At 40.8% G+C, this 25,900-nt stretch overlaps 1 protein-coding gene across 1 annotated transcript in view; it reads right to left on the bottom strand.

Annotated features, from left to right (window-relative positions):
- Positions 1-25,900, bottom strand: part of peli1b (pellino E3 ubiquitin protein ligase 1b) — a 50,909-nt gene that overhangs the window by 12,747 nt on the left and 12,262 nt on the right. The window contains exons 2-4 of the mRNA XM_026191019.1: positions 9,953-10,267; positions 2,533-2,662; positions 1,465-1,566 (exon numbers count right to left, since the gene is read on the bottom strand). Of these exons, the coding sequence (XP_026046804.1) occupies positions 1,465-1,566; positions 2,533-2,662; positions 9,953-10,035 (315 nt within the window). The 5' untranslated portion in view covers positions 10,036-10,267. The remainder of the gene's footprint in view (positions 1-1,464; positions 1,567-2,532; positions 2,663-9,952; positions 10,268-25,900) is intronic.

The following is a 25,900-nucleotide window of genomic DNA, read 5'->3' as shown; positions in this document are numbered from 1 at the left end:
GCATCCGTTTTCTGCTGCTTATTCATGTCTGGGACACAGGGACTCCAGTCTAAGCAGAGATGCTCAGTCTTCCCTTTACCCCTCTTCTGGTGAGGACACTGAAGCCAAGCCAACTGAGAAATGTGTTATCTGCAGCAGGTCCTGGACTTGCCTCCTTCTAGTAGGACGTCACTTAAACCTCCTCCTTTCAAATGACCAAGCTTGCATTTGGGATCTTATTCTTTTTTTCATAGATCGGCCAATAAATGAACAGTTCTGCCTTTTCTTATGCGCAGTTTAGGGCGCCAGGGATTATCCCACCAACACCTCCGTGAATACACAAAGCACCGGACCCCCATGGATCCTTTTGCAGGTGGTAAACTGACAGGATGGTGGAGTCGAACATCGCTTGAGCTGACAATAAGCCCATTCACCGAGGCTCCTGGGTAGTTTCCTAATCTGGGCAGTACTTCTAAGGTTTTTTTGTTTGTTTTTGTTTTTGTTGCGGTTGTTTTTGCTTTTCTTTTTTTGAATCGCACTTAGTCTGGCCCCTCACCCAGGACCAATTTGCCTTGGGAGACCCTACCAGGGGCAAGTTGCCCCCGACAACATAGCTCCTGGGATCACACGGGCACGCAAACCCCTCCACCACGATAAGGTGGCGATTCATGGAGAGGTGTTACATTAAGGGCTTTTTTTTTTTTTTTTTTTTAAATTAAAAACATTTCTACATTTACATTTGTATACACCAGTGGTGGTTCTCAAACTGTGGCTCATCCAGGGGGATGTGGACTATACAAAAGATTTTTGTATAGAAAAAACAAAACTGTGGTGATGCTTTTGTATTATTTTTTATTAACTAAAATTCAGCTTTGATCCTTGTTTATTGGTGACTTGATATGGATAAAGCTAAAAAAGAATCTCTGGTTTATACTTTGAGATATGGCACATTATGAAGATGCTGAACCTGTTTTAGTACACAGACAACTATAACTGAAGTACTTTGATATTGTTTTTCAAAGAGGCTTTTTTCTTAGCTTTTCCAAGTCCATTTGTGGCCCTTTATTCATGGTGCACATTGGAATAAAGGGTCCGTTATTACGAGAGGTACAAATTTGGAAGCAGTTTGCTGTAATCAGGACTGAGGTTTCAAAGTATCTCAAGTGTCTATGTGTCACTTCCACTGCTGCAGATCCAACTGCTGACTGTGTTGATAAGCGGGCCAAACCACAACAACTAACTTCCAATTATTTTCAGAAAGACATCATGCACTTCACCTCACACATTGTGCCTCATGTCTCTCATTCCGGCGTCCCTTCAAGGGCTCTGCTTTAAAGATCGAAAATCCCTGCACTAAACACGCAGATGCTCTGTTACCAGCCTCTATTTAATATGTGTGTGAGTGGAGCAGTGAAGTGGAAAAAGTAAGGACTGTGAATTGGTTGTAAAACTCCAGGCACGGTGATAAAAGCTGGGGCTTGTTACCTGGAACATGTCTGTATTGCTGTCGTGGGTGTACTCCACCACCACCGTCTGGGCTCGAGACAGAGTGTAAGAGATGCTGTGCTGGTCTTTGTTGCTTATGGCCTGGAAAGACAGAAGGAAGAGATCAGATCAGCACCGAAAGCAGAATCATACCCTTCACTTTAAATGCAGAAGACTGAACTGAGCATGTTTTCTATCAAAAACACCTCTGACATCTCCTCAATGATCCTTGCAGAAAATAACAGATGCACACGGGAAGGGTGGAGATGTGTAATCATTAACTGGATCCATGTTCTTTTTGGTCAGTTAGGACCACACACAGGACTGAAACGGACAATCGCTCTTCCAGACTGCAGCTAAAGCCTGGCCTGTGCGCGAGTGCGTGTGTGAGTCAGGGTATAAAAGTGTGCGTTCTCAGAGAAGCCATTATGTGCTGATGTCAAACCAAAAAAAGCACTCTCTCGCACACATACACAACTACAATTCCCTGATCATTTAACAGATTTTAGTGGATTTCTGGGCAGTCTTTGGGCTGATGATGGAAACACATGAACGTGTTCTACCCTGGATTTTGCAAGAAAATGCTCAGTTACCTTCCACTGGACAGCTCGCATTTGTTTCTCTTATAAACCTTGACCATGTTCCAGTTAAATCCCATGTAAAAACCATTGTCCAAATATATTTTAAAACCTTGACAAAACCTTGTACCTGATTTTTTTCCTTGTTCTGCAAACTCAGGGAAGCTCTGCTGAGCTTTTTTTCCTTTTCTCTCCTGACAATTGTGTGTGTGTTTGTGAGATTCATTGTGTGCAGTACTTTAATATCACAGAACAAAAAAGCAGTTTCACAAAAGCCTTTGTTGGAGCACTGCAGGCCAAAACCACTGAACCAGTGTGTTTGTATTTGACGTTTTCATAAAAACAACATCCCACACCTACGCAGAGATGAATTAAAGAATGCAATTTTCCATCATTAAATGTTTAGGCCATGTGTTTAATGAATCTAACTGACGGCTGCAGCTTTGTGATCACTTGTAAGTCTAAAAGGTCGTGTTATTGTGCGTCTCACCTTGGCTGCTTGTGGAGAGCAGGCGACGTGAACTGTGCTGGGCTTCACCCCGTTTGCCTTCGGCCTCTTGCAAAGTGCAAAGCGGCTTTTACGTCGCCCCCGATCCCCGTTGGGCAGAGAGCCATTGTATCTGCATGTACACACACACACACACAAACATAAACACACTTATGCATGCATAAAACAATAGGGCATTATTGTCTGGGCAGCTGCATAATACGCTGGAAAAAACAGTCATTGTGGAAAATGCTTGAGGCCTTTTAGTGCACTCCCTCCAAGTGCCTAAGACTACACGCACACAAACAGCAACCTATACTTTTTATACATGCCTTTCTACAAAAGTACATCATGTGCCCCAAAACAATAAAGCCCTCCAAACATAACCCTCGAAAGGCTGAGAAAATAAACACACAGAGAGACTCATTTAGACTGATACATGGCTGAGGAAAGGAGAATAAACAGAGGCGTTCCCTCCAACAGAAAAGTCTCTGTGGCTCTCAGCAGCACTGTGACTGCGCTGTTGTGTCTCTCTGAGCGTGTGTGTGTGACTTTGTTAACATCCTGAAATAAGAAAACATTCATCACTTCTGTCCACATTTCAGCAGGTCAACAAAGTGCCACTGATTACCAAGACAGAAAGAAAAAATGATATCTGGTTCATCCCTCTCATAAAACCTTCCACTTTCTATTCAGTACAGCAGAAGGAAGGCGCTCACTCGCCCTCACAACAACACAATCAACAAAAGGAAGTCATTAAAGCAAAACAGGTTGAAAGGCAGTTTGAGTTTCCAGGTAAAAGCGGCCACAGAGGATTTCAGGAAGTAGTTACATTATTTCAAAATAAATTCCAGTAGAGCCGAAGTTATGTATCCAGCAAAAAAACAAACAAAAAAAAGCAAAAAGGACAAAAAGCTGATAGCATTGTTTTTATTTTTAACAAAAACAGACAAAACAATACAGGTTGAATGTTACACACTGGATACATGTTAAAAGTAATATGTAATTCACTGACATTTTATTAGGTACACCTGTTCAAGGCAAATATTTAATCATTTATATTTGATATATACGGCAGGAGCTCTGCGCTGTGACATGCTGAAGTTCAAACGGGGAATCAGAACGGGGAAGGTGATTTAAGATTTGACTTTTAAGGTGGCATGGTCCCACTAATTGCTAATCTACTGGGATTTTCCCACACAACTATCTCTAGGGTTTGCAGAGAAAATATCCAGTGAGCCACAGTTTTCTGGAAGAAAATGCTTTAATGATACCAGAGGTCAGAGAAGCTGGAAACAAGAAGTCAACAGCCACTCAAATGACCACGTGTTATAACCCAGTTTTGCAGACTAAAATTACGTCAGTCATAACACACACACACAGGCAGAAGATCACACCGGGTGCCACTCTTGTCATCTAAAAACAAGAAACTGAGCTACAATTCACACAGACTCTCTTGGACAACAGAAAATTGGAAAAACGCTACCTAGGCTGTTGCGTCTCGACTTCTGTTGTATTGTTCCTGACCATGTCCATCCCTTTATTACCACTGTGAGACCATCTTTGAATGGCCTTCCAGCAGCATAACGTGCCCCAAAGCTCAAATCATATCATATTAGCTTCCTGAACATGACAAGTAGTTTAATAAACTCAAACGACCTCCAAAGTCACCAGATCTCAGTCCAGCAGAGCACCTTTGGGATGTCGTGAAACGGGAAACTCGCATCATGAATAAAAGAAATCTGTGATGCTGTCATGTGTCAATTTGGACAAAAATCCAAAATCTGATGAAAAAAAAAGGATCCAACTCAGTACCAGCGAGGTCTACCTAATAAAGTAAACTAATTGTATTTAAAAAGGTCTTTTGAGTTTTTTGGAAAAATGTGGACAATTTGGATCTTTCAGAAAGTCCATCGGAACAGTATGTTGCACTTTTTGAACTGCTGCAAGATTTTTGTCTAAAATTGTACAAGAGGAGTGGTCTGTTGCACGTTGGGCTTCTCTGACTTCATTTATTTGTACAATAAGGAAATGCAATCACATATAATTTGAAGTCTGCCACTAATTATTTAAGCAGACAACACATAATAAATAGTCTAAACAATATTTACATGTATTTATATAAACACACTACATTTTGGTTTTGGTTCTGTTTGCTCATTTATGGAAAATTGTAACAAACTTATTACTGAACAAAAAGAGAGAAATTTCCAAACACATCGGATCCGTGTTTCTCTCAGTACACAGATGTTTTACTCGTTATTGCACACACATGTTTCAGATAAGCCGTCACCAGTGTGAAGTGATATTCCTATGAGCGGTGCCACGGCTTTATAAACATTACTGCATGCATAAACACTGCTCGCTACTTTAACATTGTTATGACATCCAGAAGCCACAGACGTTACGGTATGAACTCTTCTGACTTATACCCTAACTGCACTTTACGTCTCAGAACACATAAGAAACAGTCACACGTAACTCAAGGTTCAATGTGTAGTCTTTCAAAGAGGTAATCTTCTTCATACAGGAAAACTATTCATGCAGTATAAGCACAGTTGGAACGTGTCTCCGGCCAATCAGACTCTTGAAACAAACCCACCCCCTCTATGAAGTCCAGGTATGACAGACGACACAGGCGGGTTTGTGAGGACGCCCAGCCTCCAGCTAAATGTTTCTCTGAGTTAGAAGATCTGGGATCAAACAACGCTTGAAGGGTTTATGAGTAACCATGGTGAGAGAACAGAGCCACGGCAACGTTTGGGAAGAGTAACCATGGCAAGACTGTAACCATGGTGAAGTTTAGCCCGTATCCAGAGCAAGGGCAGGGCGGTCTGCTGGAAAGAGCCCAAAGTGTTCCTGGCAGTTCAAAATCAGGTTCCCATGGGTAGCAGTACTGCATGCATGACACGAATATTCTCAAAACAAAAGCAGAAAGGTCAAAGATCGGCGACAAGTTCATGATTGTGCATGCAGGTTGGAAGACAGGAAGAACCAGAGTCAGGAAAAAGTTAGTCTGAATGTGCAAATTCATACTGTATTCCTTATTTCCGACAGCTAGCACCATCTAGTATGTTTGTGTGTGTCTGTGTATTCACTCCAAACACTAATAAACTAAATCCCAGTTTGCAGCAACAAGGTAACACTCATACAGTAAACCTATAAAAGCATAAAGGCAGGTAGTGTGAGCAATTACTTCTCATGCATGAGTCACTCTCTGTGTCTCTGTTTATATGTGTAAAACCAAGCAGCAACTATCAGGGCTGAAAAATAAAGTGAGCAAGGCAAAAAACCGCACTTCCTCTAGTGGACATTTAAAGGCCAGCTCTGATAGCAAGCCAATCCCCAAAGACATGTTAAAAACATACAAGTTTAACTATTGACTGACAGGTGGATGCTGACATGGGTAAATGTAGTCTCCAAGGCCTCACCTCTATTATTGAGTCTCCAAATGCGGCATTTGGGAAAACCTGACGAATTATCTGGCTTATTGTTAAATCTACCAATCCAGTCACCTTTAACACTGCAATAGTACTGACTTAGAGTTGGTAATTACTTAAAAAGATGTTGTGCTTTAAAAAGTAGGCAATAAAAGACAAAATATACATGATTGTAATAGTTCTCTCCGTGAGACCTGTATCTATGTGTTTGCACAGCTGTGGAGTATAGGGAATCACATTCATGATTCATGAGGATTTAAGCCACACGGATAAACTAATAATATTTGTGGACACACAGTTAAGCTCACAGAAATGATGCATGCAGACAGACAGAGGTGCACTGGGGGAGGGATCTCATCTGCAGCATTACAGCTGTTTAAAAGCCCCACATGCATGTCCAGGGCACCTGTAAACAGACCATCCCCAGAGACACCACAGCATTCCTCCGCATTAGGCTACTAGCATTACTGGGCATGAAACATATTGGACTCAGTTAGGCGTTTAGATCGTTGATGGGTTTCTCTGTTGCTATTTGTGGATCTGTTGTCAGTTACACAGGCGACACAAACAGAAGGACAAACAGACATTCAGATGGGTGGAGTTTACAACAGCTAAGCTGTTTACTTCATAGAACCATGAAAACCTTCAAGCTGCCTTCCAAGTAATTTATTGCATTGCCTTTTGTCTCCCAACCCCCCAGCTAGCAAAAGTGCAATCATCCTGATTTGGCACGAGGTTTTATGATAGGGAAGAGGTGAAACAGAGAGCCCTGGTTTCTTGAGCTGTTCACCCATCATGCCCCAGGAGGATGCTGGCAGTGATTCAAGGTAAATCAAATGATCAGCTCAATACAGTCACATTTTTACATTTTCTGAGGATTTCTTCAACAGCTGCTTTCCGATAATTTATTGCGAGACATTTGTTGTTGGTGTCACAGTACAATTTGGCTGCAACTAGAGCAGCTGAACACAGTTTTGCTATGGGCCAGTTGGGATCCCATGAATAGCTGGAAATAGGTTGTGCATGAACACAGTTTGATAAATAAAAAACTAAAAATATCGTGGATATCATTTAGCAATGATTTAGTCCACATAAAGGCCTCAAAGTTACACCATTTAGTCAGTGCGGGTAACTAAATACACAAAAACCAACAAATCAAACTAAGTCTGCAGCTGGCTACGATTTGGGCCTTTGCCAGTTTTAATTGACAAAGGTCTCATGTGTCTTTGAGTTTTGACACATGAGACTAGAGCAATGCTACTTTATAGCTCAGTCACACTAGAATAAAAATAGGATATCAACCTCCTTGGAGAAAAGTTGCCCAGTGATTGCACTGAATATTTTTGCGTTAAGATACCAGAGGCTGAGCGAAAACACCCTTTACTTTTGGATGGTAACTTTCAATCGACAAAGGATTGAAAGACAAGAAAGACAAGAAAACTCGCAGCGTGGCTTGAGTGCCGGTGATGTCTTTACTTGACTGTGATAGGTCAAAACGCCTGCTGTGGTGCTAATGTGAGGGTTAGATGCTCAACTCCCACAGTGACCACTCACGAAACACATGCAGTTTCAATGAACCCTGCAAAGGTTTAAAGAGCAGCCTCAGTTGCTGCACAGTATGTATTTGCTCATGTCATGGAGCAGTGAGTGCCTGTGTTGACCTTTAAAAAAGGGAGGCCTGACCTAGAATCAAAAAACTAGGAGCAGAAAAAGCACAGCAAAACGGAAAACTGGGGTTCTCCCTTGTAAAGCCATTGAACTGAGTTTACTGCTCACTGCGGTTTTCCACTAGGGAAAATTTCCACGGTCATCTCCCTGACAATGCTGCTCTAGCACAACCCAGAACAACAAACTGTGAGTCAGCTGTGGATCCAACTATGTGTGTGTGTGTATAAGACATGAAAAATGTGCGCTCTATGCTCATAAATGTGTGTGCGTGCATGTGCATGTTTGTGCGTCTATGAACGTGCATGTAAGGAGTCTTTCCGACATCTGCATTCCTCTGTGGAGTGGGCTGGGACAGGGACCAGAGTGGAATGCCCCTTTGGGGAATAAACAGGAGATACATACAGATAGAGGAAGTCCTCCACTGTCGGTTGTTACTGGAGAAAGTGTGTGTGCAGTTAGAGTTATGCGTCTTCTATGCTGAAGATGCAGGGTGGAGTGAAGGGTTTTTCCTACAGCTGACTATGTGGACTTGACTCAAAACAAATCTCAGCATCCACTGATCTAGTAACGCATCAAGCAATGTGGGTACTGTCATGTTCAATAAGTCCAAAGCACCAGATCTGTGTGTTCTCAGTGCATGACCCTGTGTGGATAAAAATATCCCCACTGTTTATGCTGCTTTGTGGAAACACATTCCTTTTGTTTCTTTTTGGCATCTTTTCAAAAGAATCATTCTAAGCGTGTCAGAAAATATCCACAGATAAACTGACCAATCAAAGTACCTTTAAAATTTCACTGTATTTCTCTTGCAACCCCTATTATGTTTCTATAATTCTCTTCAGCAGAAATCAGCTGAACGGTATAAACATTATTAAGCTACAACATGTTGCCGGTTCTTTGGTGCTTTTTAAAAGTTCTTTAGTTTTTGGGGTTTTTTTTTGCTGGTTTTATATCTATAAGATGGTTTAGGTGACATGAGGGTAATGAGGCTGCATTAGCCAACTTATTAGCTCAGAAAGGGATCAACTTAGAGCGCCAACATTTATAGAAAAGTCTGAATCAGTGTTGAATGATACATTACATTTCTGTAACCAACCACTGTCAGTCCAGCATCTAGAATGCCAGATAATAACTGTGTAGCAAAACACAGTCAAAAAACAGAGCTTCATGGATTCCCCAAATCCATAACAGTGACTATATTCATCATGCATGACCATGAAGGATATTAAGGTATTATCTGTCTGTGTTTTGAGGGTGAGTCTTGGTTTATGAAGCCAGATTAACAGTCCTAGAACTTACAGGCAGCAACCAACACATTTAATTATTAACCAACCATGAATCAGATTCTTTAATTAAACACATCAACAAATTAAATAGAAATATTACCGGTATAAATAATTTTCATGAATTTGACAACCTCTAAAAAAGTGACAGACATGAGAAAAAAGTGCACAAAAATTTTCCTTTGAAATTGAGGAAGACTTAAAAAATAAACATGATATTTTGAGTACTGAGGTGCCAGGGAATTTAACGAATAATTAGGCAGATTTGAATTTGAGCTTACTTTTTTATTACAATTATTATTCTAGCACCATGAAAACATTTCTGTTTTTTCACCATGCTGCAGTATTATTTGGCCTGTATGTGCTATTGGCTATGAAATAAAATGATATAAAGCTTTTATGAGGTGTTGTAAACGCATAAATGCAAAAAATATGGGTCATTTTAACCCACCGCTTTGTGCTTGCTAGGCAGCATGATGGTGTTATGATACATCATGTGTACTTCAGCTTTTGTGGATATAACTGAGATGTTGCTGTCATGGAATTAAAGCTACAGCATGCTCTCATAATGTGCTGCAGGTGCATAATTGCAAAAATTAGGTCATTTGAGCCCATTACTATGTGGTTTCCAGGCAAACTGATGGTGTCCTAATAAATCATGAACTTTTGTGGGTATAAGTTAATATGTTGCTGTAGTGAAATAGAAACGATACAATGCTTTTACAAGGTATAGCTGCATAAATGCTAAAAAAAAAAAAAAAAAGGGTTGTTAGGCTGCTGTTAGGTGGTTGCTAGGCAATGTGACAATGTCATCATATCTGATATAGATAAGAACCTTTCTGGGCCTAAGATGTACCTGTGTGTCAAGTTTGGTTACTCAACTCCTGATCCTGTGGGAGGAATTGGCGGCCCAGACTCAAACACTTACTAATATAGTAAGAAGATTAACAGACAAAAATAACTGCATAAAAATAATACAAATTAAAAAATGTGTGTTCTGGATGTGAGGCTGAGTATCTGTCATCTGCTTACCCTAGCACAATGAGCTCTCCATACTTCACTGGCACTTTGGTGGAGGCGGTGGTGGAGATGTTTTCCTGCTCCGGGGAGTACATTGGGCACGGTTGATTGAGGTCTGGAGGAATTGGAGGCAAGGAACGATGGGTGAGATGCAACGGGGTCACGGGAGGAAGGAAGGGGCAACGAGGGGAAGGGAGGGGGTTGGTGCTGATCGAATGGAGCACTGGGGAGAATAAGGAGAAGAAGGAAGGGGAAGGGTCAGCTGAGCCTCAGCTCCACCCTGTCATGCTTCATGGGTCCGTCTCTTGTAGCTCCACTTGTTCTACACTGAAAAGTGACAAAGACACAAAGATTAGTGTGTTTACTCACAGACAGTCCTGGTATCAGATCATTTAGATACACACTTTACTATTTTCACCTCAGGCTGAGAAGTAAAATGACCTTAAAGACTTTACAAAGTTGGGCATCCTTTCATCTTCACTTATAGAATAAACTACGAGTTTAAGATTTTAACAAGCCCTCAATCATGAGGCTGTCCTTTATAGGGGCTCCACATGTGTAAGTCATTTAATGCCACTTTAAATGAAGATTAATGAAATGACATTAAGAACAAATCTTTGTGTACGGGGATCAAAATTATAGCCGGCTGCAGCCACAAAACTTTGTAAATAAGACTTATAAATTAACCCCATAAAAGATGGTAATTAAAACAACAGAAGAAGCAGAAATGAAATAAACTGATAATTATAAATGAGACCAGAACCGATGACAGATAGAGATAGATGGAAATGATTTGGTAAGTTTTTCCTGAATCTTCACCAGTGTTGGTGTCGACCAGAAGAATATCCAGGCGGCCTGTTCCAGATTACACGAGGGGTCGAGCTGGTTCACAGTTTACAAGCATGTCTGAGCGATATTAAGGTCCCAGATGTTGCAGGGTCTTACTAACATCCACTAAAAATTTTAAATCAATTCTAAATTTAACGCAAAGCCAAAGTAATGACCTCAGAACAGGTGTCATATGGTTATATTTTCTTCTTCTTTTTAAACTGCGGAATCTCTGAAGTCAATTAAGATGCTCTTTTGATATTCTTTCGAATATCACGGCCATATTGTGACCATAATCAGTCCGTGTGGTCTGAATATGGTCACTATAGACAACCTTAAACTTCCGCAGATTAAATAAATAAAGGCAAATGTCTACACCTTCACATGTCTGGATGGGAAATCTTTCTGCTGACTGATCTGGGTGTCTGCGTTAAGCGCTTTGAGTCATTTTCTGAAGTCAGCATTTATACACAACTTTCTAAATACACAGGAAATCAAAGAAAGGAGAAGAGAAAGAGAGTGTGTGTGAGAAAAGAAGGCATGAGAAAAATGGAGAGGATGGACTTCCTGTTACTTTAAATTTAACTCACGACCTTTCTTGTGTAAGTCCCCCTCTCTTCCAATTACAAGGTAAAAAAAAAAAGAAAAAAGAAAAACAGCATGCAAATCTTTCCAAATAAGAATATCATCACTTCAAATCCAGGCAACCCTCCACATATGAAGCAGAATATTCCCTGAGTGCCTATTTGCTTAGAGAGCGCATGAATAAAGTATAGGAAGTAAAGTGTTTTGATGAAGAGTGGGGGTAGGTTTGTTGTTTCTCAGTACTCTTAGTGAGGCTAATACAGTCCCAAAAGACTGAGCGTTAGGTTCACGCAGAGGCCTTCCAAATAAATATTTAAGGCACAATGCCCTATTTAGTTTGAACTAAAGGCAACAGTTATATGAGCACTTGTGGAGCATCAGAGTACACCATTTAAAATCAAATCGAGCCCGAATCCAAGGACGTGGCTTGTAGTTGATAATTAAACAACTCACAAAAACTTCCTTTAATAGACTAGACTTGTTTTAGGACCAAAGTTAGAAGAGATTCATCTTTGCAAAAGACTAAAACACCAGAGGCATCAGTACCACTCGCCTCTGTCCAGAAAATAAAGCATTTTCCAGGAGTTGGTTTTCTTTAATCTGAGATCAACTGGCCACTAAATTGCTATCGAAGGTTTTTGTTATTACAGATGTGTCTGACCTGACTGCAAGCTCTCAACTTGTGGTTAGAATTACTTACTTAGTGATTCTTAGTTTGTTAAATAAAGTCTGAATTTGTAGCACCAAAACCACTAATAACAGGTGTCCTATGCAGCATGGCATAGGTGAGCGCCTAAGCCATGCTGCAGTTAAACTGCTGTCCTGCAGAAATTACCTAACTATTTGAGCAGAAATTTCTTAATTTCTGTTTCAGATGTACGAGGTTTCAACTGGAATCTAAATGCAAGTAGCAATGCAATCTTTGTGATTTTCGCAGAGTTGTCACAGTCAATCACCATATTCTCACATGTAAGATTGCCACCTTGAGCCATGCAATCACAAACTGACAGCAGAGCCACTTTGCCACACCAAAGTGGCTTTGAAGACAGAAGCTGACTATGAATGTTTGCAGACCTGGTTTCAATCTCTTAAGCAATCATCTCAAAGGCAACAAAACTGCACACTCACGCCACACGGTCGTAAAACCTCTGCTCGTGCCACGCTCTCCAATTACGCCAAGTCCCCATACCACCAGCATCAGTAGCCTTCTATAGGCAAGCTGGCCATTAAAACACTTTTACACTGTACATTTCTCTCTGCCCTGCTGTTATCACAGATGTGTTTAACTCGCTTGTCATCCTAACAGAACGAATTATCACAGTAACAAGTGTCAAATGTATTGTGAATGAGGTTTTCTTACCTCTGGAACAGAATCTGGAAGTTCAGAGGAAAGCTTTTTATGGAAAGGCATCTCTCATCAAACTATTCCAGAAATGAAAAAGCTACTTCCCAAAATATATATTAAAAAAAAGATGTTCTGCTGTTAAGAACAGTGCACACATGAAATAGAACGCACAGTACCATGCTGTGCAAAACAAAGTCTGATATGATTTGTTGCCCTCACTTTTAGAAGTCTGCTGATTACGCCTACAGCTCATATGCTCAGTGGGTTACTAGGAGGAAGATGCCTCTTTGCGCTAAATGGTAGATGCATACACATAAACAGTTCCCACACAGAAACAGGAAGTCAGAGTGTTTATACCACCACAAGCGCCGCTTTCAGGCCGATCAGTTGTGACAAGCTGTGGGTATCAGTGGTGCACCCAACTCTCATTTTTTCTACTGCTTCGACATGTCATGTGCAAATTAAGCTCGCAGTAGCTCAAAACGTTACCTGGAGACGAGTAAATATTACAGCAGAGAGCATGGGGAAACACTGCATTGTGGTTTACACTTGAGTGGCAGTTTCTAGAGGTGAGAACACGTTTACATAATTTAGTTCACTGGTGAAGAAAGGCTTTCCCAGGTTCAGCTTTGGGCAGCTTTTAATGACCCAGAAACCTACTTCTTGGTCTTGCTGACAGTAATCTGATCTCTCGTCATAACATGAGAAAAAATAACATGAGGGAGGAGTTGGTTTTTTAAGTACTCAGATGAGGGCATCACAACTAAGATTTTTAGGAGCTAGACGCTTTACATGCTAAATGCTCATGCAGTCATAAACTGCTTTACAAAAAGATCCATGTAGCCACAGTGATATTACTCACTGGTTTTGGACCACGTTCTCTATTATTTTTTGGAGCCAGAGGTGACCATATTTAGATGCCTGACACCTACCTTTGTCATGACACCTATTCATCAGATAGATAAACTCTAGTATTCAAGTGGATGAGCTCAACCTGTGAGCTTTCTAGAGCTCTAAAGTTGGGTATTTTAAAATGAGTGTCTATGGGGAATGACAGTAGGCAGCAAAAGATGGATGCAGTTACCATGATGTTCCCCACAAAACCTCAAAATCTGTTTTTTTGCCACCATCTTGGCGTTGTGAAACCAGATGTGACATGAGGGGGACTATGTTGGCAAATGGCGGTGGTTAACAACTTGTGAGTGACAGGCAACTGGGAAATCCTCCTTTCTGAAACTTCAATATGACTGGAAATGAGTGATGTCATGGCCCAGGACTGCTTTGCCATAGAATCCTATAAGATGAGAGCCCCTTTTTGCAACCACAGACATCACTTCTTTGTGGCCAATAAAAAGAGCTTGAGTTTAACTCATGTCTTGTCTTTTTGAAAACTAAAAAACAAAAATTTGGTCCACCCCAAGGATCGGGTCCCCCGACACAAACAGAGTAATATAGTGTACGCTGTTAAGTGCCAGGAGGATTGCTAGGATTAATACATCGGGGAAATCAAACAACCTCTGGCTAAGCGGATGGCACAACACAGAAGAGCCACCTCGTCAGACCAGAACTCTGCAGTCTATTTACACCTACAGACTAGTGGACACTCTTTTAATGATGAGGATGTACACATCCTGGACAGGGAGGAACTCTGGTTTGAGCGGGAAGTCAAGGAGGCGATTTAGGTGAAAAGGGAAAGACCATCTCTGAATCGAGGAGGGGGCCTAAGGGTACATCTTTCGCCATCTTGCAATGCTGTGATTGCAGCCTTTCCCCAACTCTCTTTGAATCGTACTCATGGCCATTGATCAGTGGTCTTTGATCAATGAGCTTTGATCAGTGGTTGTTGATCAATGGTCACGAGCATTTGCATATTAATGAGCAAGGAACTGCTCTCACAGCCCATTGTTCCTTCAGTGGTGCTGGTTTCAGTCATTATGTAAATGTACTGTTTATAAGATTGGGAAAACCTGCAGTCAGCTGAGACTGAAGAAGTCACTTGGATGAGTAACGAAACGTTTCTCCCACTGAAAACGCTACGTCCAGATGAACAGAATCAATTATTTGGGATTTGAAAACTATTGTTACTAGACACAGACAACGCAGCGATATTCAGTGTTAGTACATCTGGTACCAAGCTGGGACTACACATTATTTTTATCTGATACAATGGTCACAGTGTCAGATTAGCTGATTATTGTATTTGACTGAGAACTTGGTAATAAAAAAGACAACTGGTGACGACTGTGTGCTCACAGATCTCTGTGGAAGATTCACAAAAATTCCAACGTGCTGTATCTGGTTCAGAGTAGACAATATCAGATGATCAGGCACGTCATTTCACCCCATCAGAAAGATTATGACTTACTTAGATTAGCCAGAACTGTTGTGGCATTGCTGACACTTGAAGGTCAGAGTTCAGCAGGTGCTGAAAAGAGCAGTGAATCCTCTCAGCTTATCCCGACACTAGACACTACTGTGAAACTAGATGCAGCCCACATGCTCCTCTTACAGAAGAGGTTAAACCCACTAACCCTAAACCTCGACTCTGAATTATCAGCACACATGAAAACACACGTCTTACTGTACAAAAACACACACACACACACACACACACACACACACACACACACACGTTTGCACAATCAGCAGTGCTGAGCAAACTGTTGGCTGACTCACTGGGAATTGATTTTTTTCCAATGGATCTAGACGTTGAAAACAAAGCAAAAACAGGTCAGGATGCTGTGGGTTTCATTACTGGGAGCGGCTCCAGGGTGTTGATCTTTCTGTCTCAGCTCAGAAAAACCAGTAGCTGCCTCTTCAGGAACAAAAACTGCGCATTCTGGTTTTTTAATAAAACACGACCGAGGTAATGGTGAAAAGTGAGGTGGGATTTGCGGTGCTGGATGCACATTTATGGACTCAGCCATGTTCAAACAAAGCTACACTAAATGGACAGCAAAGTGGACCATAACGAACAAACACAATCATTTAATCTGAAAGTTATTTTCTGGCTAATAGATTAATCATTTGCTCTACAGACAAAAACTCTGCAAATCTAATATTTTGGCACTGCTGGCATCTTCACATACTCACTTTACATGTCTTTAAAAACAAATGGGTGCTTTCACTCAAGAAAAAAACTGGGCAACGATAAAGAGTGCTGCGGATTCATTTTCTGGCAGCTCTTCTCTGCTTTAATTTGGTTTAAACTATTTGTTAATCTGCCCACATCATTTGCTTAAAGAATCATCTTTCTGAGGAAAATAAATGCATTTTGTATTACGGACTAATAATATCCATAAACTGGAGGAGCTGAGGGGGAGCAAACTGTTTAAAAAGGACGTCCCCTGTACACATACGTTGCATACACTGCATGGGCGTGTATATAATTTTTTTAATGTGTGTCTGACTAAGCTCTCGGCCTCTGCAGCTTCATGACATAGAGCTCCGTGTGGCTGCATGCCAAGTGCTGCTTAGCGACCGAGACACAGTCCTACAACAATAGGGCCATATCTCAGAAAGGCTGACTTTGCTGGCCGAGGTCACTGCTTGTAACGGTGAGCTGCTGACAGCGAGAACAGAACCCTCAAAATCAAAAGCCTTCTGAAAAGTTTACTTCATGAAGGCACCTGCTATTCTCACTGGCTTCCAAAAGAGCTCAACACATGATGATGAACACACACCAAATTTTTCATATTTGCATGCAGGATAGCAGCTGTACTTTTTCTTTTTAATGCATCGCCAACTTAGCAACAGTGCAACATGTCAAACTGTGCTATTTAGTGTATGCCATTGAGCAACACAGAGCCGTGCCCAGTGAAACCGAGCTTGCATCAGCCCCCCACGCCACACACTTAACAGAGATCTCTGCAGGATTTGAATCCAGCACAATGCTTTCATGTTGAGTTAAAATGTGTGCAGTTCTTAAAAAGGGTTGTGTTATGGTAAGTTAAAGGCTGACACACTTTCAGGATCACAAAGCACAGCTTTGTTGAAACAAACAACATAACTACAGAGGCAGCGTGTTTCTCGGCTGGCAGGTCAGGAACCTGAAATGGGTCAGAAAATAGAACTAACAGGGTCGTTCCTGCTTCAGGAACAGCTATTGCTGACCACTTGGTAAATAAAACTGTCTATTAGATAGAGTAAATGGACCCCAGTTTAATGGAATGGTTTAAGAAAATAATCTTATTACAGTTCCAATGACTTTTCTTTGGCTCTGTATGCAGGAAATCCCTTAACTACTCCGCAAAGTCTAGTGCATGACTGAGTGAGAAGGCAGGTCCTGATATGCATGAGCTGCTGGCCTAAGGCCTTCAGCTTGGCTCATGTGAGAACACCTCCCAAAACGGACACTTATCTACATATTAGTGACATTTTTAAGTGATTTAAATTCCTACTTTGGTGCCACAATTCCTACATGCAGCCCTAATGAAATCCCAACAGAGACAGACTTCAATATAGAAGCTAAAAGTGCAGTGTTATTCTATTATCTAATCTAAAAACCCAAATGAAGGCATGTTATTGTTTGAGCGTATGTTTTAGGTGGAGGTCCTGACTATACATTAGCAAGATTTGTCAAGAAAAGATGCTCAAGAGGACACAGAAAGACTAAAGAAGGACTTTGGACACCTAAGATTGATTAGGAAGGAAAGAAAACCAGGACCTCCTACAGTGCAGCATCTTCATTACTGGAAAGCGGTAATGAAATCCTCCTGGCAAAGTGGGTCATCCGATCAATAAATAATCACAGATGTCTGGTACAGAGTCAAAGGGGATGGCATGTTTTAGCTCTTTTGGACTAGATGAGGTATTTAATATGAAATACCTGTTGCTTTGTGAAAAGATAACCTGGACTTTGTCGGTTTTTTAGTGTGAAATTGTACAGAATTAGAGAGGAGATCTTTAAATTCCAGTTTTAGCAAATTCAATTTTTTTTTACTTCCCCTTCATCTTAATAGCAAAGATGAAAGCTGCATTTGATGCTACTATAATCCAACACAGTGTATGGCGATGCTAAATTTTTTAATAACTGAGTCTCTGAAATAAAATCCACCTCATATTACTGTTCTTGAAAACACACAAACTGCCCGGGTATTCTGCCTGCTTGCTTAACAGTAAATATAATCCAATGCAGGCTGAAAATAGGTAACTGTTGTTTTGTTAGTTTGGGCTTCTGTGTAAAAACGAGAATTCTACGTGAGGAAAGAAATAAGCTCATCTCATCACTTGTGGCTCCTGTGATCTTAATCAAAGCTCTTTGTGACGAAGGTCATCATATGCCTAATCATCCCAGTATTACTGGCTCTCACCACATCCTCAAACGCTGAGGCTTTTAGGCATCTCACACCTTTCATGTTTCCTATGAGTGGCGTGCAAGCGAGGAGCTTTGAGCTCCCCAGCTGTTTCGTGCTGAGCAGCAGAATCACGTGCGCTTCAAAAGCTCGCAGCTTTTTAAAAAACAGAATCTCTCCCTCCGCCATCGGGCCGAGAAGCAGCGACATGAGGGGGGCTTTAACTTCTTTCCATCATGTGTGCATAAAATCAGAAATTCTAATGCATCGCGCTAGTGTGAACTGAATTTTCCTGCATCTCGAGCCCAGAGCTCACTTTACAGAAAGGTGCTAAGTTCAAGACAACAGTGCCAAAGTCAACTCTGCATTCAAAGAACCCAGAGTCACATCTGCAGTCAGAAAAATAGACACATAACATGATGTGCACTACTGTACTGTCAGTCGGTGGAGTATGGTTAGAGAAACTGCTGAATCTGCACACAAGCAGCTGGAAACAAATAAGACAGAGTAGGGAGAGGTGAGACGTCTTCTTAAATGCAAACGTCGCTGCTCAAGCAAAATATCCAAAAGTCTTCATTTTAGTGCTTAAAAGGATTGATCAATCAGTTATTTATGATTGCCCCTTAACTCTGAGCAGTAGGGCTGTGCGATATGACCAAAATCTCATATCCCGATATAAGAATTCTATCATCCCGATAACGATATAAATCACAAAAATGTAACATTTTCTGTAAATTCTGTGAATCTCATGCAGCTCGACTTGCGGGAAGTGTTTCCAGCTGCGCGTCGTGTAGCTGGAGTCAAGTGTTTTAACCGATGCATAAAACTATACATTTTTAGACATAAGTTGTAACGGCCACCGTTTTCTTTGTGAGTATTTATTACACGGCGTGCTGCAGGGAAAAGCCTGTTCTAACGTTTGAGTCTAAGGTTTATTTTTTAGCACCTGGCGGCTCTTTTTTAATTCTCATCCGTAAATAATCTGCTCTTTCACGTGATTCAGTTTATTTTGAAAAGTCTCAACAGGATCTTGAGCTTTATTGTGAAAGGTTTATGTGGAACATAAACAAGCGGACACGCGATGGTGTCGTTGTTGCTAACGACAACGCATAAAAACAGGCGCTTGTCCGTCCGTAGTGTGGTTATATTAAATATAAGAGAAAGAGAGAACTTTAAGAAATTAATATAGCCACTACAGTGACCATCAAAACGACGAAAAAAATATTGCCGTAAACAGTTTATTTTGCGACACCACGAAACAAACAATAGCGTAAAATGAAGGATAGACGTTTTTATATCGTCATCCGATATATATCGTTATATCGAACAGCCCTACTGAGCAGACTTATTTAGTCTACTTACTGCAATAGAAAGTTGAAAAAACTGTTGTAAACAGAGAACACGGCAATGTAGAGCAGCAAGAGAGATACTCGGTGGTGCTGAAGGACAGCCGTGCTGTGACAAACGTTTTAGCTCTGATTGCAATCTGTGCTGAAACCTTTTTATGTCACAGGTGAAAGCTCTTGAAACCGTGATGCTTACAAGTGAAATATCAGAAACCCACAGCAAATGAAAAACATCACGATATTCTGAGCTACTTCAGAGATACAGTGGGTGTTGTCCTACTTTCCAACTGAATTTACAAAAATACTTTATTGGTACAAGTGTTGGTTTATGGTAATGTCAGTAAGACACCTGCTCCCACCCACTGTGCCGTATTTCTAGGTACCAGCCTGAACATCAAAGATGGTTACAGTGCAGCAAAACCAAAGAGGGTTCCCATCAACCAAAAAATGGTCGAATGCATGAGCAGTTTTTTTTACTGTTTTTTAGATGCCTCTAAATTCTCATATAGAAATTATTTCTTTTCCCTGCACAAGTAACCTTCTTTAGTACAGATTTAAGGATACCATCAAGATAGAGCACAAAGTAAGTTTATAAATATTCATTGTGCTTTTTCTAAAGTGAATTAAAATCTTTGTATCCTCATCCAGTGGCTAATCATCTCACACCACCAAGAATGTGAAAAACAAAACTCTTTGTCCCCGTCACACTCCCAATCTGCCTAACCTGCGTTCTGTATGGAAACCAGGGTAAGCTTCTTGAGCTCAGCAGAGCAGCGAAAACAAATCTGAGTGCAGAAGCTCGTGGCCTTGAGGAATGACCTTCACAGAGAGGAGGTTATTGCTGCTGTGGTCAAAGCCCCTCGCTGATAGCTGCAAATTTGAAATGTAATTCCTGCTACTATCCAAAGTGCAGAAGCACATTTCTGTCATAACATTATTCACTCGAGTGAAGTGCAAATGTAAATCTTATATGTAACTACGGTGACGGCCTGCACCAGCCATCACGGGGCCTGAAATTCATATTTCCAAACCGAGAGGAGTATTTGGCCTTAAATGCTTCCCACAAAAGGGATTTATACACTTTGAGGGTGTTCCAGCACCCTATAAGGGAATAAGGCGGGCAACTTGGGCAAGACGAAGCATGGTTCTACCATCTCCTCTCACTGATCTGTCAGTTATTTTCTATATGATGACATAATCATTGAGTTAATCTTATTAAGAGAAATAACATATTTCTTCAAAAATATTACTTTAAGGACAAGTTTATGAAGTATTTTAACTCAGTCATTTTAAGTTGTCCTAAAATATGACAGAATAACAAAAATTGATACAAACGTTGTAAAATGGGAAACCTTTGCTGACACAACGGCAGCAATATTTTGTCTTAAGAAAGCAACTTAAGGGGCTTTAGTGTAGAACCTTCTTGTGTACTACAAAGCAGCCACTGTAGACTTCAAGGGTCGGGTTAAACATTTACAATTAGGTAAAAACACCTATTAAACAAAGCATAAGAAAAAAAGAGAACAACTGTGATTTTTATTTTCCTAGAAGAATCTCGATGTGGGGGAGGAGTCAGATGGCTCAAATCACAAACCTCAAACACCAGCTGGTTGATGGAAGAGCCAATTTCTCAGCCGACTCAAAATGTTAGCTGTCTGCCAGATTATGATTTCTAATTAAAAAAGGTTTTAAAAAAAGAATAAAAACACAAGGATTGCAGCTGATCAGGGAGACCAGAATGAGTCTAACTTTCAGTGAGCTGATGAGAATAATTTCTGCCTCTTTACCTTTAACGAGAGCCGACAAGATGTTTGTTTGAATAAATTATTAGCTCAGCCTTTTCACATCCAAAGAGCAGTGAGAAGGCCTTTTCTGCAACTAACCCGTCACACGATTAATCTTTGCAGCATCAGGTCAAAGTGCTAATAATCCAAACGCTGACGCCCACAAACAAATTACAACCAAATGTGAAAGAACAAGTTTGATGCAGATGGCGGTGTAAACATAACAATAAAAAAGCCTCACGGGTCTTGACATCAGTCGTCTCTTTATGGCTTTCAAAGAAGGAAAGAGCTTGAGATGAAAGGCTTCCTGCAGGTTCTTGGAATGTCTTTCATTGTTTTTCCAAATGGTGACTAAAACAGAGCATTATCCAGCACATCATGCTGGAGCTTTTACGACCGTAGAAAAAAAAAGGAGGACTGCAGAGTCTTGACCATAAACCTCATCCTCGTAAGTGCTGTTGGTCTTAAAAAACCAGTTTCATCCTAACAAGACCCAATAACAAGTCAAATCATGTGTTAACCCTACAAATTATGGTTAAGTATTTTGGAGAGTTCCGTTTGGGTGTGGGAGGTTGTGTGTGGGAATTTTCTAATCCACTGTGAGCGTTTGTGTGAAGTGAAATGCATTTGTGTGGGCGCAGGCTTGTTTTCGGGGTCTACTCTTCAGTGTGCATAGCTGCACGGGTGGGTCAGTTGAGGAAGATTAGTTTGCACACTGGGAAGATTAGATGCTCGATGATTCAGAAAGTGATCTGGGAAGCAGGAGGGTGAGCAAACGTGACGATAGATTCTCTCTCTTTTCTTTCTGTCTGTGTTTTCCTTTGTCAGCATGGTTAGATCGATGGACATGAACAGCTGGTGTTAACATTACAGGACATGAAAAGAAAGGAAAGAGGAGGAGAACTCTAAGGAAGTCACCCGGGACATGGCACGGAAATGGACTCTGTGAAAGGTGTACACTGTTTGTTCTCAGGAGTGGCCTTCCACTTATGTCTACACTTAAGAGTCCTCAGTCCAGCGCCATGCTTTTTGGACTAGAGTAGCTCTGCACAATTCACAATTCAAAATGATCCCAATTTAATTAAACTGGGCCCCTCAGTTAATACTGTATCAGGAATAGACACACACTCACCAGACACTTCCTTAGGTACACCTGCTGATAAAAAAAAAATTCTATTCAGCCAATCACATGGCAGCAATTCAGTTCATTTAGACACATAGTCATTTTCAAAAGTCATTGTCCCGTTGGAGTTCAAACCGGGCATCACAATAATGAGGAAAGATGATTGGTCGTTAATGCCAGATGGCATCCGAGTATTTTAGAAGCTGCTGATCTACTGGGATTTTCCCACACAACCATCTCTAGGGTTTTTGGACATTTATAGAAAATGTCCAAAAAAAGAGAAAATATCCAGTGAGCAGCAGTTCTCTGGGTGAAAATGCCTCGCTGATGCCAGAGGCCAGAGGAGAATGCCCAAACTGCTTCAAGCTGGCAGAAACTCAAATAACCACTTGTTACAACCAGGGCATGAAGAAGAGCATCTCTGAACACAAAACACACATTAAATGTTGAAGCAAAACCACTCCGGTCAGCTAAGAACAGGAAACTGAGGCTACAGTTCACACATTTCAGTTTCTATGGTTGGGTCAGAATTTGGCACAAACAACATGATAGCGCTTTTCTACTCTCTCGGAGTACTCAAAGCACTCTATACAACATGCCACATTCACCCAATCACACCCATTCACACAAGCACTTTCTTCTAAGCTTTTTACTGCTTCCTAACTAACATTCATAGACATTAATACTCCGATGTATGTATTGGAGAGCAACTTGGGGTTAGTATCTTGCCCAAAAATACTTGGCATGCAGACTGGAGGAACCAGGGATTGAACCTCTAACCTTCCAATCAGTAGACTTGCTCTACCTCATGACCTACAGCCACCCAACATCAACAATTCAGGCTGCAGGTGGTGGCGTAGTACACTTTGGGCTCCTTAATACCAACTAACCATCATTTAAATGCCAAACCCATCTTCTCATGGCTGCTTCCAGCAGGATGCCTCACCATTTCACGAAGCCAAAATCAAATTCAAAATGGTCCACCTTTCTGGCACCTTACTAAATCAATTCCATGAAGAATTAAGGCAGCTGTGAAGACAAAAGAGTCCAACCTGCTACTAGACAGGTGGACCTAATAACCTGTCTGGTGAGTGTTATTAAAAATAAACAAAAAAACCCCCACAAGTCAAATTGTAGATGCATTCTGAATACTTTATCTTATTAACTGTTATCTAAAGGTGAGATAAGCTTAATGGTTCAATACAAACATGTACATTAACTGGCACATCTCTACTCGCTGCTTTCTCAGAACATGCACGACTGACCACATGTAAAACAGAACATTGAAGGCTTTGAAATGTTATGAGTAACGAAGAGTCTTGCTCAAAAGTAGTAAATTTTTTACAGAGTGGAGAGATGTTCCAGAGGACCGCTGGTTATTGTCCAAACTGACTGGATGATGCTTCGAGACAAAATCTCAAAATCTGCCTGCGCTTGGCATTTGCCAAGCGTTAATTTTCCGTGCTGCTCACACTCTCCTTCAGTGGTGTGACTTGGATTTAAGAAATAGGGCTACAACACCTCCTACAATGTAAAATTTAAATTCTTACAGTTAATGTAAAGATTTTTTATGTTCACAATTAGCTCATCATCAGTCCATTTCTCTATCTATTAAACTTATTTCTAATCAAACAGATTTTTTCTGGTCATAAAATAAACCCCCAAAGAGTACATGAGAGTTATTTCCATCCAGAGAAACTATAATCCAAGACGACCTTGTGTCTGGGAAATTCACGGCTGATGCAATGCTACAGAAAATTAGTGTAGTGTGAATTACATCACCTACAGCTCAGCTGGGTGTACACACAGAGATAAGACGGCATTATCAATAGCAGTCAAAGTGGGAATTCCTAACACGTGCTGCTGAGTGGTAGTTTCAGCAATAAAACTGAAATAAAATTACTGTTTGTATGGCTGGGAGTGGTTTAAATGTATTTTAATTTCAATGTTATTCTGAGGCTAAAGAAATACAGGACCTCACAGGACCATAGGATCATTTCTGTTGGGATTAGACATGCCTGCAGCTCGGCCTGCTTGAAAGTGATTTACACCGAGCCAGTGTGTCGATGCACACAGGAAGTCCCAATTCCCTGCTCTCTCACAGACAGGCACACACTTATCGTGTTCAGGGGTCCCTGGAGGTGCTCTCCAGTGTGCGTCTGTGTGTGGTCCAGTATTTACACCATGATGGATGAACACATAGTGTCAGGCTAGGATCACATGAGCCCCATGACGCTGCTCGACAGGGAGAAGATAAAAAACAGTGGGCACAGTAAGGCAGACAGCGAGTCTGTCCAGCTCAGAGGAAACTGGAGACAAAGGGTGGCAAGTTCAGTTAACCTCCAGGTTTAACTTCTAATAATGAAGCTAAAACACACTTTAACAGAAACTCAACACACTATAACTTTATACTGCACACACTACAAAACTCTTTGTACAGATATATTGGGCAAATCCATGGACAGCTCCTCTGTTTCATTTTAGTTTTGGTGGTCTCTTTCCTATGAATTTAACTCAATAAGTTGTAATTTGTCCAAATTATACATGTTCTTTCTGTATATTAGTTCTGCTTCTCAAAAGACAGGGCAGTTACCCAAAAATGATCGTCTTTTGTTGTGGTCCAGTCAACTGGTGTCTAAAAGCTCATATTTTACACCTAGACCAAAAAGTTTGCATGTGGTTGTGTGCCCAGATCAAATAATATGATGTTATTCCCACAAGCTAAATTATTTTAAGTCTTTTGACTCATTTTAGTTCATCTGGTTTAAACTGAAATGTTGAATTGATCCTGCCTGGTTGGGAAATTTATCAGTGAACCTCGACTTTGCAGTCCAACGTTGAAAGAGAGACAAATTTAAAGAAATTCAAAACAAAAGAGAAAAAAAATCCAGGATCTAGGTTTTACTGCAGGGTCATTGTGAATTCCTCCTCAAGCTTGCAAGTCTACTCGTCATCTCATCATGAGGATAATTTAATCACTACCCAATCAATAGAATCCCATCAGCTATCACCTAATGTATCAGACCAGTGTTTCCTGCTTTTCAATATTGCCAGTGTATATCTGGATAATTAATAAGTAGGCCACGACTTCCTGTTCTTTATAGCCCAAATACAAATGCTCATTAATTTTGTAAAAAGGCCATTTATCATCTACTGACAGCAGATGGGTTTGAGACTGTATTTTGGCCACTGTATCCCTCTTTTAATTTACATATGCACTGTTTACATGCATGCAACAAAAGCCCACCCAGGTGTCATCCATAAATACCAATTGGAAGACGAACAAAAACCAAAAAAGCTCCCGGTACCAAAAACTGAATATTCATATTCATATATCAGTTTATTGTAACTGACTGCTGCAAAATATATGACTTCACTGGATCTCATTTGGTTTTGTTTGTCTTAATCATGAAAGATGAGCAGAATTGTGATTTACACAAGAAGGGAGACTCAGCCAAAGACCATTAAAGTAAATGTGAATAAGCAGCAGACATACACGACTAGCTCAGGATGGTGCACATATGCTCTCTAGTATGGCAAATAAAAAAATAATTAGCTTCAGCCCATCTGTCATTTTGTATGTGAGGTAGAGTTAAATTTCCTCCCTTTTTATGGAAACATATTAGAAGACATCCATTTTCTGTGGTGTTTGGGC

The sequence above is a fragment of the Astatotilapia calliptera genome, chromosome 13 (genome assembly GCF_900246225.1).
Source record: "Astatotilapia calliptera chromosome 13, fAstCal1.2, whole genome shotgun sequence".
Classification (NCBI taxonomy): domain Eukaryota; kingdom Metazoa; phylum Chordata; class Actinopteri; order Cichliformes; family Cichlidae; genus Astatotilapia; species Astatotilapia calliptera.
The sequence above is the reverse complement of the archived record's forward strand: the minus strand, read 5'-3'. Positions and strand labels throughout refer to the sequence as shown.